Source organism: Ambystoma mexicanum, chromosome 9 (genome assembly GCF_040938575.1).
Source record: "Ambystoma mexicanum isolate Mex_15411 chromosome 9, UKY_AmexF1_1, whole genome shotgun sequence".
NCBI classification, from domain to species: Eukaryota; Metazoa; Chordata; class Amphibia; order Caudata; family Ambystomatidae; genus Ambystoma; species Ambystoma mexicanum.
The window spans coordinates 1,114,874,815-1,114,888,541 of record NC_090931.1 but is presented as its reverse complement, the minus strand read 5'-3'; the positions used below and the strand labels follow the sequence as shown (position 1 = coordinate 1,114,888,541).

Genomic DNA, 13,727 nt, shown 5'->3' with positions numbered 1-13,727 from the left:
ATCAAGGCAAAAAAAGGTTGTCCAGCAGGCTCGTGGTGGAGCAGGTAGGCAAGTACCCTATATAGGATGCTGGTTAGAGGCTTGTTGACCTCATCTGTGACTGGTTGCAGGGTCTGATCTGTGTGGTTCCAGTCAGACAATGTCTATTTTCCACTTTTACATTATCCAGCTTTACAATTAAGGCACAAGTAGATAAAGTGATGAACCAATAATCAAAAATGCTTTGGTTTAGCGACAGTGTTCTATTGAAAACCTAAGTCTCTAGGCTCCAAAGTCAGCACAGATTTTGATATCACCAGATGGAGGAAGACATCGGATATCAAAGAAAATTCCCCAGTATTTAAAACATTTGGGAAATCATAATATTTCAAAAGTGTTAAGACGGCTCCTATGGATGAATTAACTGAGAGGTGGAATCGTCGTCATGGCAGGAAGGTCACCACATGCACAGCAAAATATTCTTTGCATAGCTGGCATGCTTTACATGCAGGCCGGGCAACACATGGAATCATTGAATCCTTATATAGTGACTGTAAGAACAATATTGCATAACAGAGCGGGAAGGGCAGCCACACGTGTTCCTCTTAATAAGAAGATCATGTGGGAAGTAAGAATCTTAACAGATACTCTGACATGGGATACCTGTAGCCAGGAAAAGTTAGCCTTTGCTTTTGGTTTGAGCACTGGTCTCTGACAAAATCATTTGAAGGATGGATTACCACATGGGTTACCTTAGCTGGATTCAAAGGAATACTTCATTTGCTACAATTATATTGTGGTTTGGGGTTTAATTTGTAATTATTGGTCATATGTAATACTTGATTCTGCGTAGATGTCAGACTGTGCAGCTACAACCAGCACGCTCCTGTTAACTCCTGCGGTTTCTGTCTGTCAGCATGTGACAAGCAGCAGTGATGACAGAAGTCGTGGCTACAGCAGCCTGAAGTCCAGCCCTGAAGTTTAGAGTATATTCCATCAGAGATATGTGGGACCTGGAAATGGCTGCTGCTTCTCCTCAATGAGGACTGCACAAACCCATACAGAGCTCAGGCGGTTTTCCTCTGCTCCTGTGTCCTCTGCCTACTTCCCGTTCATCACCTCACATCCTACTCCCCAGCTTGAATATCCTGGTTCTGATCCACCTTGTTATATGAACTGGCCTCACCTTCTCCTTTACCATTGTTGAAAGAATTTAGAGACACTGAGAAAAGTAACATTTTTCAAGGAATGTATTATCTGATGGTAGAATTTGTGCATGTTTCTGGTTGTTGAGGACACTGGGAAGAAAGTTGGTGAATTCCAGCTGGGAAAGAGGGGGCCATGAGGGGAAGGATTGTGGGACAGCTTGTGCACTTAAGGCTGGGTATGCTGCACTGTCTCACGGTGACTTTTCTACCACTACCATCCTGATGTATAGCAAACTGCATAGTGGAATGGCACCCACATTTTGCTCATGGGAGCTGTTTAAATGTAGTCTTAACATTAGCTGGAGTTTGCTCTGACCTTTAGCCCGAACGGCCAAGTAAAACTTTCACCAAATGATCCAGGGACTGAATCTGTGCAATAACTTGTAGGGGAGAGTAGCAATTTGAGACTGTAAAAGGTTGTTGTTCATTTCTCTATGGAGTGTGGTTGCTCCGTTTATTAGTTTGTGTATCTTTGTGAGCATTGTGGATGTAATCATTTCAAAATATATGAGCCAAACGGACTTGGAATTTTGATAAAGTAGTGACTCAATACCAAAACTTCCAAGGAAGAACATTGCAACCCCGAAGGCAAAGAGAACATAGGTGATACGAGAAGAGATGTCATTTTAAACAGAAAGCCGCTGAATAGCAAATGTACTTCAACATGCAATGTTTTAAGGCATCTGAGAGACCATGGACCTCGGGGGACACTGACCACAACAGGTGTATCCCGTAACAAGGATTCCCTCTTATGAACAATACCCTTTTCTTGTGAGAAGTGTGTTATGGTAATAAAGGAACAAAGTGGAAAATATTCCCGTCGAAAAGAGATTTTATATCGAGTCATGGAAGTAATACATTTTTATTTTTATTTATTGTGATACGGTTTAACATAAAATGTTTACAATAAATAAAAAAAATGTAAGGATTGAACCAATGATATCTTGCGCTTGTGAGTTCAATAAAGTAAGTGCAGTTTCTCACGTTTTCATGAAGAAGATTTAATTGGTGGTTTAGGTAGGTCAACCGACACGTGTTTCAACCCAGGCAGGTCTTTCTCAAGGCTAGATTTTATCTAGGCTGCCCACGATTGGTGGGTAATTTGGTATGAAGGTTTGGAAAATCCCAAATGGCATTAATATGGATGGCACTCCTGTGCTCGATTTAGTTGTCTTTATTGACTCGAATATTCGCTGCATTTGAATTCTATACATAGAGGCCCCGATGGGCTTGGAGGAGCTTAGCCTTTCGGCTTGCGTTCAGCTCGGCGGGTGTCCTTGTTCTAGGGGTGTCACGGTATTAGTTTTATGACGGTACGATAACCTTCTTGCCAAATGACAGTATATCATGGTTATCGCGGTATAGCAGGTGGAGTTAACTAATCTTAACAAATATTTTCTAAAAGGTCATAAATTGTCAGATTTATCATCGCAAACAAAACCAGGCATGCAGGGCCAGAATTGGGCTTTTCAACCTACTTTCCACTGAAATGCCACCCCCTGCTTCCACCAAACAACACAAACACACGTGTGTAGAGGAGGAGGGGGGGAGGGGGAGAGCACTGCTGCGACTGGCAAAGCAGACTGAATAGCTTTTCTTAAGTGGTCATTTCGACCTTTAGCTCCCCCACTGGCTACTGGTGAAGATGAACATGTTGCCATCTTGATAACCTGCATGCCACAGATCAATGGAGTCTGATGGTAGTATACACTTGTGCGCATACACACACACACGCACACACACTCTCTCTTTACATTACAGCCTTTAGTTTACTTGCGGGCCAAAAGGTGTTCAGTAATCACGGACCTGTTACCCTTTGGTATGGCAGCAGGGAATACCCACAGAGATGAGTGAATTTCACAGTGTGACTTATTATATGTAAATTCAATGATAGAACCAGGGAAATCCCCCATTGTCATATGTTTAGAAAACATTATCCCTTATAAATATATAAACCCCAAAGCCGCCAACCCAAAGTAAACCCTTTTCCTTCTTGGCACTGTATAACATATTGATTTTGTGTCAGGCACGTGCGGTTTATGGAATGGCATTAAAAAACAGCTCCAACTGAAACTACTTGGCAGACTGCACATCCAAAAGTGCAAGACCAAGACTGCGCAGCACTTGCTTACTGCAGCCTTTCCAAATCAGATTGAAAAGCACACTTAACGGTATGAACGGTATAACGGTATAAACAATATGACGGTTATTATTGTTCAATTAAGTGGTTCACGGTATCTTTAACGGTATACCGTAACATCCCTACCTTGTTCAGACTGTTTCTTGAATACTTTATCAGACTGTATGTTGTAAACTTGTAACAACAAGATATCTCATGTGTGTGTATATATATATACACAACCATTTTAGATCATCTATATTAATAAAACCCAAAATGTGTGGGTTTGTGGGTTGGCGAAGCATTGTTCCTTAAACAATTTCACACCGTTTCACCAATATGCACCACATTTTGAATAGTTGCCTGTAGGACCCTCCAGACAGTCTACTTGTCATTTGGATGACCCAAACCTTTCCCCGGATTTCAGCAAAAGTAAAAATGGGTTTATGGATTTGTGGCTTGGCAAAGCATTGTTCCTTATACAATTACACACCGTTTCACCAATCTGTACCAAAATTTGTATAGTTACCTGTTAGGACCCTCCAGACATTACTGGCTAGCTACATGACATTTGGACATCTCACCCCTTTCCCTGGACTTCAGCAAAAGTCAACATTTGTTTGTGGGTTTGTGGCTTGGGGAAGCATTTTCCTAATGCAATTCCACACCGTTTAACCAATCTGCACCAAATTGTGCATAGTTACCTGTTAGATTCTGCCGGACATTACTGGCTAAATGACATTTGGACACCCCACGCCTTTCCCAAGATTTCAGCCCCTCACACATGAGACGGTTGCCTGAAATCAGCGAAACATCAATGTGATCGTAGAAGGACCGGTCCCGGCATGAGGAACAAAACTGCTCGGGCGTCCATGTTTCAAGGCCCTGGGATGCACGGTTTCCGAGAGATTTGCACTGCAATGCACAGCAACAAACTGCACCATGCCAGGGTGAGGCGGCAGGTGGGGAGAGAGCACAGAATGTCCCAGTATGCAGCAGCACACCAGCTCTTGCCTTCCCCCAACGTCTGCTACGGGGTATGCCAGACAGCCACACATGCCCATTCTCAGTGCAATTTACTTCATGGTGCAAAGCACATCAAGCGATAAGCAAATCGGAACAGCGACTTACAGGATCATTGATTTTCAACAATTGGTGAGAATGTTATCATGTCTGTCTACAGAACCCATTCGGAGAACAGATACTTTTTGCTAGTATTGTTATATAAACATTTGTACTAAGACCGATACATACTAAAATTACATTCTATAGTAAAATAAATCTATGAGGGCAACATTTAATAAACAGAAGTTAAAAATCATGTAAGAGATAAAATCATTGAAATTTCTTGTCCACTCATCAATCTTTTACACAATGGCACTCACACTTTATTTCACAAACACCTTGTTCAGATTTTGGGAGGTTTCAAAAGGCTCGACAACTGTGGGTAGAGAGGGAGTTTACGAGGTGATAGATGAAGCAGCCTGAGTTGCTTTGCATTCTTCTGTCTTTGCTCATTCTTACAATAACCCAGAGTTGCTCCTGATTTCTAGAAAATTATTAAAGAAATGGGAGGGCCCTATTACCAGAGAGACTATATTGTAAGTGATCAGAAAGACTTCAAAGTCAAGAGTTCCTGTCCTGTATATACTAGCTCCCATTACTATTAAGCATGATCCAGAATTATAGGCATATATTTTGGAGGGTACTATTTTGAGAGATTATTGAGACAGGAACTATGCTGGTTTCTTGGCATACAATATTTTAAGAATGCCACCCCTATGACTTCACCACCACAATCAGAGGATTTGAGTCAAGGCCTTTACTTCTGTTCAATAAAAGGTAATTCAGAAATCATAAATACAGAGGTGCCTAGCCGTATTGGACCTTTTAGAACACAAAGGTGTAAACAGAGTATTGCGATGCCATTAACCCAGAGAAAACCGTGTTGGTATTTTAAAGGATCAGGGCTACTGTCACTATAATGTATGAATGCCATACATCTACCATTTCGGGTTCCGACCCAGATGCAGCACAGAGACGGTTACCATACAGGTGGTCAACAATGCCCTCAACATCCTTGACGATGGCCACCCCTGCCTTCTGGTTCAACTCAACCTCTCTGCCGCTTTCGACACAGTAGACCGGCAGCCGCTCAGGGACAACCTACATCAATGCATGGGGATCTGCAACCTTGTCCTACACTGGTTCAAGTCTGACGTCGCCAACAGGGGTCAAGTCCTAAAAATTAAAGTGGGGGGACTCATCAACAAACGCAATGGGATGTGACGTCGCCAGAAATTAGCATATCAAGGTGAAATATGCAAATTTCTTTAAATTGGTTTTGGATAACCACGCAAATTGAACAGGACGAATGGAATTTGCCTTTCATAAAATCAACACACACACAAAACCATTAGAGGATATTTTTTTCTAAAAGTGTTTTTGAAAGCTTTAAAAGGTGTGCATGTGTTAAACTCCAAGAACCAATATAAATGTTTTCCCTGGGACTTGCAGTACCGAAATTGGACATTTCACCTTTAGTTGTTTGTTGTTTTTTATCAGACTATATAGTGTAGTGGTGAAGTGTCCGGGCTACAAATCAGCTGGTTGCCGAGGACGGCTTTAATTCATAAATTCAAAGAGGACATTCAATGTTTTTCATTTTAGCTGGGGGAGGAGGACTGAGTCCACCCTCTGAATAAAGTGGGTGGACTCTGTCCCCCCACGTGTACCCTCGACTTGAGCCCTGGTCGCCAACCACCAGCAGTTTGTTCAGATGCACTACTCCAGATCGCCAATGCTACCCGTTACCTGTGGAGTCCTGCAGGGTTCCATCCTCTCCCCAGTGATCTTCAATCTATACATGGAGTCACTGGGAGCCCTTCTAGCTACACACAACATCCACTAATATGCCAATGACACACAGCTATACCTCAAAATCGACTCCATCAATTACATCCACAAGCTCAAAACCTGCCACTTGCTGATCCAGTCTTGGATGTCCAGTGCATACTTGAAGCTAAACCCCCCAAGACTGAATCCCTACTGCTCACCAACAACACTGAACACCCAGACATGCTGACCAGGCTATCAACTATGAACCTTGAAGGCTTCACACCAGAGCTCACTTCCTACACCAAGTCCCTCGGGTTCCACATTGACAAACACCTCTCCTTCAAGACACACATAGCTAGGAAAACTCAGACAGCTTGGTATCAGCTCTCCCTCCTGTGAAAAGTCAAGCCCTTCCTCCCCCAGACTACTTTATATCCACCGTTCAAGCACTGGTCCTATTCCACCAGGTTGGTGGCAATGCACTCCTCGAAGGCTTCCCGTCTTCCTCCCTTGTGCCCTTGAGAAGTGTCCTAGACATGGCTGCATGCCTCATCAAGAGTCTATGCAGATACAACCACATCACCCTGGTCCTCATCGACCTTCAGTGGCTCCCACTGCACACCCAAATCACCTTCAAATCTTGCTGCATTATCTATAAGGCAGTCACCCTCAAGTTACCCAGCTATCTCGTGAAGAAACTCAGTATCTCCAGTAGGCTGCGCAACACCAGAAGCCAGGACATGCACAGACTTTAAATCTGCTGCTGCAGAAAGGAAAGGACCAGCCTTCTCTGCCTATGCCCCAAGACTATGGAATCTCCTCCCCGTCAGCATCAGACTTGCCTCCACGCTCCTACAAATCAGAAAAGAACTCAACACACACCTCAACACCTTGGCCATTATGTCACCCCTGCACCACCTGATATGCTAGACACAATCCGTCCCTCTCCTCCCCTCTCCGCCACCCTGTACAGCTGTACCCCTCCTCTGTGTCCCTGTACAGCTTGAGTCCTCTTCTGTGTCCCTCTGTATCCTACCCCCCACTGTATATCTGTTCTGTTGTTGCCTCTAAAAAGCACTCTGGTGTATACCTCTGTAAAGCACTCTGTTGCTTCTCAAAGCTAAGTCTGCATTCAAAATGTCTGCACTCAAAAAATACAATAATAATACATCATAAATCAAAAGCCTAATGAAATTCCGTCATAATACAACATTGAAATAATCTGTACAATATCACTGGAGAACTAGAACTGTATATTAACTAAGCAATATAGCCCGAACTGGAGGGCATAAGTTACAAGCCTGAGCAAAGCGAGGGCTTTAACGTTAACCCTGGGGCATTACCTGACCATTAATGCCCCCCTACAAGGGTTATATTGCTATTAGTATCCCAGCACTTTGTACAATGGTATTAATAGTGTTTTTATCTCAATTTGAGAAACAGCGTGGTTACCGTTTCTGAGCTTGAGATAAAACTAGAAATCAAGATGCCTGCTATGAAGGGAACTACATGTAGTCCCTTCTCCCTTTCCATGGCGGTCCTTGCCACAACCAGGGCTCGCTGGGAACACTAGTGTTCCCGGCACGAGCGCAAGACAAGGCAGCATACGGTAAGTGGGGTGCGGTGGGGTAGAGGGGGATTGGATATGTGGAAAAGGGGCTTGGGGATAGGGTAAGAGGCAGGCAATGTGGGGGAGTGCACTTACCTGATTTCCGGCGAGGGAAGATGGCAGCCTCCCACTATGAGGAGGCTCGGAGCGGGGTCTATACCATGTGGTAGAGACCCTGTTCTGAGCCTTCTCATTGGCTATGCGTCCACCACGCCCCCCTCACCAGGTACTAATAAAAAACAAATGTATCAAAGAAAATACAGATGTGTTCTGCCACTTGCTCTTTGAAATACTTCGTACCAGATTCTCAAAAATTAGCTCAAATGAAAGAAGTACAGAGGATGTGCTTTTTTCATTCGCGCTCATTGCTGAAAAGCATCGGTCACCTTATTCTCAAACGTGTCGTGCACATTTCAGGGAGTGGGAAGCCGTGCTGTCCAGCCCCTTTGCATACATTTGCTACAGGCACTAATGAATGACAGTCTCCCAGCAACCACGTGGTTCCTGGGAGCTCATCTCAGTGAGATGGCAGTTAAAGGGCCCATCTTGGTGAAATGCCCAAGAAAATAAAAAGCATTTCTATCACTGTGTGGGGGATGGAAAGGCAAGTGTGACAGCTGTGGTTTAAACCGTGGCTGTCACACTTAAAAACATTCATGACACGGTCAGAGATGACCCTATCATGTTTTGCGCCTCCCCCTGTGTCTGTTTCAAAAGGCAATGGGGATGACCCTTTTTTCTCAGCATTTAAAAGTGTTTCCTGTTTGTGAATTCAGGATGTGCTTTTAAATGCCCAGAAACACCCTGTGATATGCGCAAATGGGGGGAAAGGGTATCAGAATGGGCACCCAATCTGATGCCCTTTGGGAATTGGGCTGCTCCTTTTTTTGGCACGAGAGAGTTTTGGGAATCCAGCCGTTCATGTCCTGCCTCACAAGTCACCGTTGATCACTGCTAAAATGCAGACTGATCGATAGCAATAGAGGTATCCTGGGTCTGCGCGTGAGCAAGAGTGGTGACTTGTAGTTTGGCAGTGTGAACTTGGATATAAAGCTTTCATACTGATGATTATGCACAGTGTGGTGCATGAGAAACAGAACGGCCGCTGAAAAATACAACTGAATGCACGAGGCACCAACCAGCATTACTAGAGCTCGTGAGACATTGCACACATTTGCGCGGCATCCTAATAAACCAATTAACTGCTCCTGTGTAGAGATACTAGACATGCCAAGTGAAATACTCCTAAAAGGCCTGTCCTAGGATTATTAGGAGTTTCACCTGTTTGCAGGGTTTGCCAATGCCTAATGCATTACTCCCGATAACAAACTGGTCAGATTAGGCTATCGTCCAGTTTGGGAACGTTTCCTGGTTAGCCAGGTCATCTGAAAGCCAGCGGGTGCACTGAAGCAATGAGAGACTGGTGCATCTTGCGTGGTGAGAACACGTTGTTCATTTAAAGGAACACATGATATCTATTTAGCTTGTTAGGAATCAGAGCAATTATGAAGGAAACGCATGTGCTTCAGGCCAGTCATGTTTTAGGGAGTTCATGAAAAGCAGTGATACAGGCGCTCGGGTAAATATCTAAACTCTAGGCAGTTGCTACAAGTAGGCGATTACAAGTTCCGCTACTAGCAAGGCTCAAAACCCGCGATTTGTAACTGGGCAGCCTGTACATGCATTCGATGTGACATCCTCTCATCGCTCCCCTCTTAAATCCATCTACCACTCTGCCATCTGCTCCCTTTGCCCTCTCTCACCTCTTGATTCCATCTCCTCCTCTCTCACCTCTCTAGGTTGGCTCTCTTTTCACTCCCAGCTCAAGTTCAAGTTCCTCTGTCTTGTTTTCAAATCCCTCCATGGTCTTGCCCCCCCTACCTCTCCTCCCTTCTTTCTTTCTACACCCCTTCTCGTTCTCTCCGCTCTGCTAATCTTTTCCTACTCTCTCCTCCTCCTCCACCCTGCGCCCCTGCCGCTCCTTCCAACTCCTTGCTCCCTTCCGCTGGAACCGCCTCCCCCTTCACATATGCTCTTCTCCCTCCTTCCTTTCCTTTCGCTCTTCCCTGAAATCTTATCTCTTCCACTCACCTCCCTAACACCCCACTTTTCCTTTCCTCCTCCCTACCCCTCTACTCTCACCTCTTACTCCTGCTCTTCCTTACCCTCTCCTTTCCACCTACCTCCTTCCTCCCTTCCCCCTGCTCTCTTCTAGTCTCACTTTTTCCTCTATTCTTCCTCTCACACTCTTGCATTCCCTCTTTCCCCCGCTCTTACCTCCTCTAACATCTACTTCTCCCTTGCACACCTCTGCCCCTCCCTACACCCTCCTCACCTCTGCAATATTGTAAGTTGTTCTTTATACTGTTTTCAGGTTGTGGTTCAGTTGTCATCTTATGTTTGCTGTATGTTACCTGTTCTAATGTAAAGCACTTTGGAGTAAAGGGCTATATGAATTCAATAAAATACAAATACAAATACATGTGGAAAACCCAGACCCTGGTGTCATAGTGTGGCCGGGTATCAACTGCTGAGGAAGATGCCAGGCTTGCGGAAATGCAGCAGCTCACCCGGAGGCATGAAGACTTTAGCGAGAACTTTAGGAAGAAACCCTGGAAGCATGCCCAAGGAATCATGTTAAAAGGTGTGAAGGACAATTAGCAATATACGCGCTAAAGTAATACAATTGGGACAATATAGGACCACAGAGACATTTTAAAACACAAATCTTGTGTCGCAAGCTCAGTGAATCTTTAATGGGGAGGAGGAGGAGGAGGATATATATAATAAGTTAACTCTTGAAAAGTCTGTATGGGCACATGTAGATTCTAATTATACAGAAACACGCTTCCACGTATACAGATTGGCCTCAAGTATATGTCACAAGGATGGAATAACAAAACATTTGTTAACAGGGAAAATAAGCTACAGAAAAATAAGGATTTGGGACATAAATAACACGAGTGAGGCATGTAGGATGAAGGGTACCTAGCTGATACAGGCACAGCTGTACAAAAAGAACCCCTCCAAACCAAAGGGTGGTCACATGGCGGTACCTAATTGCTGAGAATAGGGGTGAAGCAACACTAATGTGAGTAGGTTAAGTTTCCCTTCTCGGTCAAGACTATCTTGGAGCAGTCTGATATCCCTGGCTTGAATTTACCTGGACCTTGTATTCCCTCCTTAGGAGGTCTATGGTTAGGGTAGGGTTAGACAAACACCCCAATGGAACAAAGGGAAAGCGCTAAATAACACAGTAAAAGAGCTTCTGTAGGAACAGTTTCAGATTGGGGCACATAACTTAAACAGAGGAGGGTATGTGCTGTGAGGACCTAATGTCCTGAGTGCAAATGTCCGTTCTGTATACTAGTCCAAAACTTCCTGCGAGCACGTGCCCAGTGAAGTACTCTCCAGATCACTCACTGTCTCACAGTCTCAGGAACTTTAAAGTGCCCCAGCACACTTCTTTGTCTTCTCATTCCGATAAGCCCAACATCTGGCAGTCTGTTGCAACAATACAGTGACTGAAGTGACTAGCAGGACAAGTCCCATTCCTCTCTTGGCCTAGGCATTCCAGATCATTCTATTTAGTCTACTTGGCTTGGCCAATGCAGCTTCTGGCTCACTAGATTCTTTCTTCTTGCTCTTCACAGCACAACTCTCCCGAAACATCGTCCTAACAATCTCAACATTAGTTAGAAGGCATGTGCCTTTTTTATAGGCGTGCTCTAGGAGAAGTTGACCCACTAAGTGATATGGTTGGATGTCCCGTTTCCCCATTAGTTGGGTAGTTTGTGATTGTATGTCCCATAATGGTTTAACCTCCACCTCATGTGTCCGGCCTCTATTCTCACTTGGATTCACATATAGGAATCAGCCCTTCCTCTAGTTTCAACAGTCCAAGTGTATAATAGGATTGCTGCTAGGTTTTAATCAGGTAACAGTGTCATGGTGGACTGCGGATCCTGCATTCTGGCTCCCATGTTTGCTAATGAGCCTGTTTCCTTGTTTCCAGTATCCTCATGCTGAGTGTGGGCACTTCATCCATCGGTTTTCCATTATTGCTTCAGGATTTTCATTTAACTCTGGTTCGTGTTCCATGCCAAGGCCTGTGCATCACACCTGCGATGGCCAGAGTTCCCACTCAGCAGGTGGAACTATGAACGGGTGGCAGAATATATGTCAAGTCACTGCTGGCATCAGCTGCTTACAAAACCTTTCCAGGGCCCGATGATATTCAGGTTGCTTCCTTTGGGGAGTATTGTTGAGACTTACACACAGTGCTGGACCCTCCTTTCCTTTTCTCTTAAAGCACATTCCTCCTGGGAGAAGAGGAGGGATCTTCATTAACGGTAGCAATTCCTGCACCCCAAGCCAACTCAGGGAAGAATCTGGTACATCTGGGGGATGCTCCTCAAGTCCTTTACAGGGGCACAATTATGGAAGGTGAGGCTCCCTCTGACCATCAGAGTTCCAAGGTCTCTCTCAATGGGAAATGCACAGGCAACTGTCACGGTGACAGTGCAATGTCAATAGACGCAACACAACACAACCTAAGAAAAGTAATCTCCGTGACACATACCCCTCACTGAAAATATACAAAGAATCTCATTGCGGAAAAGGTGGTAATGCTACCACCAGTTGTAAGTGGAGAATTCCACCTGTGGTAAAATACTGCCAAATAGAGAAGGACCAAATCATTTATTTCTGGAAATTCTGCTTTGATAGTTACACAGCAGTTACCAAAGGTGGTAATATTATTGCTGGGGGTAAATGGACTACCACCATCAATCACAAGAAAACATGATGTCTTAACGTGCATAGTTGCCAACAAATACTTTGGACCCGATTAAGAAAATGGCGGTCTGGAAACAAGGGTGCTGGTAGAAACGTACCAGCACCCTTTCTGGACCCCCATACTCCGAGAATGCCGGTAGGGGCCACGGAACCCGTGACAGGCCTGACCGGTTGGGAAATCAAGCCCCTACTGGCATGTCTCTCACTGAAGCACCGGCACTGTTAGCTACTCCAATAGGACTCCATGGGAATGGGGATTTACTGTTCCACCGCCACTTGTGATATCCCGGTGACACCGGGATATCAGGCAGTGGCATCAGTGTTGGGGGTTGGCGGCAACCCGCCGGTAGCCCCGCCAACCTCGTAATGAGGGCCTTAATTAGCTCAGAGCTAGTCTGAGAAACTGTTACCCATTAGTACCTCCTGCATTGTTATATGTGCCTCACAGCATAACACAGATGTAATCATGGAGAAGCGATTGCTTCTGCTAGAACTGAAATCCAATATCAAAATGTATTATGTTATGCTCAGTGGTGAGACACATTGGTATGACCAGTGGTATTAAAAATATTACTGAAAATGAAGAACAATGCATGTTTAGTCAGTGGAAATTGTATTAACAGTGGTAATTACTACGAGTGATACCTCCATACTACTGGCTGTTATATAGAATACGAATACTAGAACAAGAATTGATTATGGTGATAGGTTGATAATTCATCACTGTTAGAAATTGTTCTGGAATGTCCAAATGGTATGAATATCACCCATACCCCAAGAATTAGTGAATAAAAAAACATTCTCCAAAGTGTTACATTTGACATTATTTTGCCTCTCGGTCCTTACTGCCGATTGCAGATATTTTATCATTATTCAACACTTTGCACTAAAATCTTTCTTGATTATTGGTGAACTGTATACTTTTTTCTTTCACCAATTTACACATGAAGAAAATCATTTCCATACCTCATAACCTTTAAGTGAGGGGCCAACCAGTACCACAGGGCGCATGGAGGGCACCACATCATAAGGGGGGACGTGTTCCGTCTGGAGGAAGGAAATAACATAATTCCTAAGTAAGGATCACATGTCAGCATATTGCATCCAATTGTAGAAAGCCATGCAAAGGGAGACTTACCACTTTTTGCTTCTGTTTAGCTAAAAAAGGAAACAAGAG

General features: G+C 44.3%; 1 protein-coding gene across 5 annotated transcripts in view; it reads right to left on the bottom strand.

Annotated features, from left to right (window-relative positions):
- CACNB4 (calcium voltage-gated channel auxiliary subunit beta 4) overlaps nt 1–13,727 on the bottom strand; it is a 1,461,524-nt gene that overhangs the window by 218,736 nt on the left and 1,229,061 nt on the right. For all 5 annotated transcript variants that reach the window (XM_069616452.1, XM_069616451.1, XM_069616454.1 and 2 more), the window contains 2 exons: nt 13,689–13,708; nt 13,517–13,597 (listed from right to left, as the gene is read on the bottom strand). In XM_069616452.1, the coding sequence (XP_069472553.1) occupies nt 13,517–13,597; nt 13,689–13,708 (101 nt within the window). The remainder of the gene's footprint in view (nt 1–13,516; nt 13,598–13,688; nt 13,709–13,727) is intronic.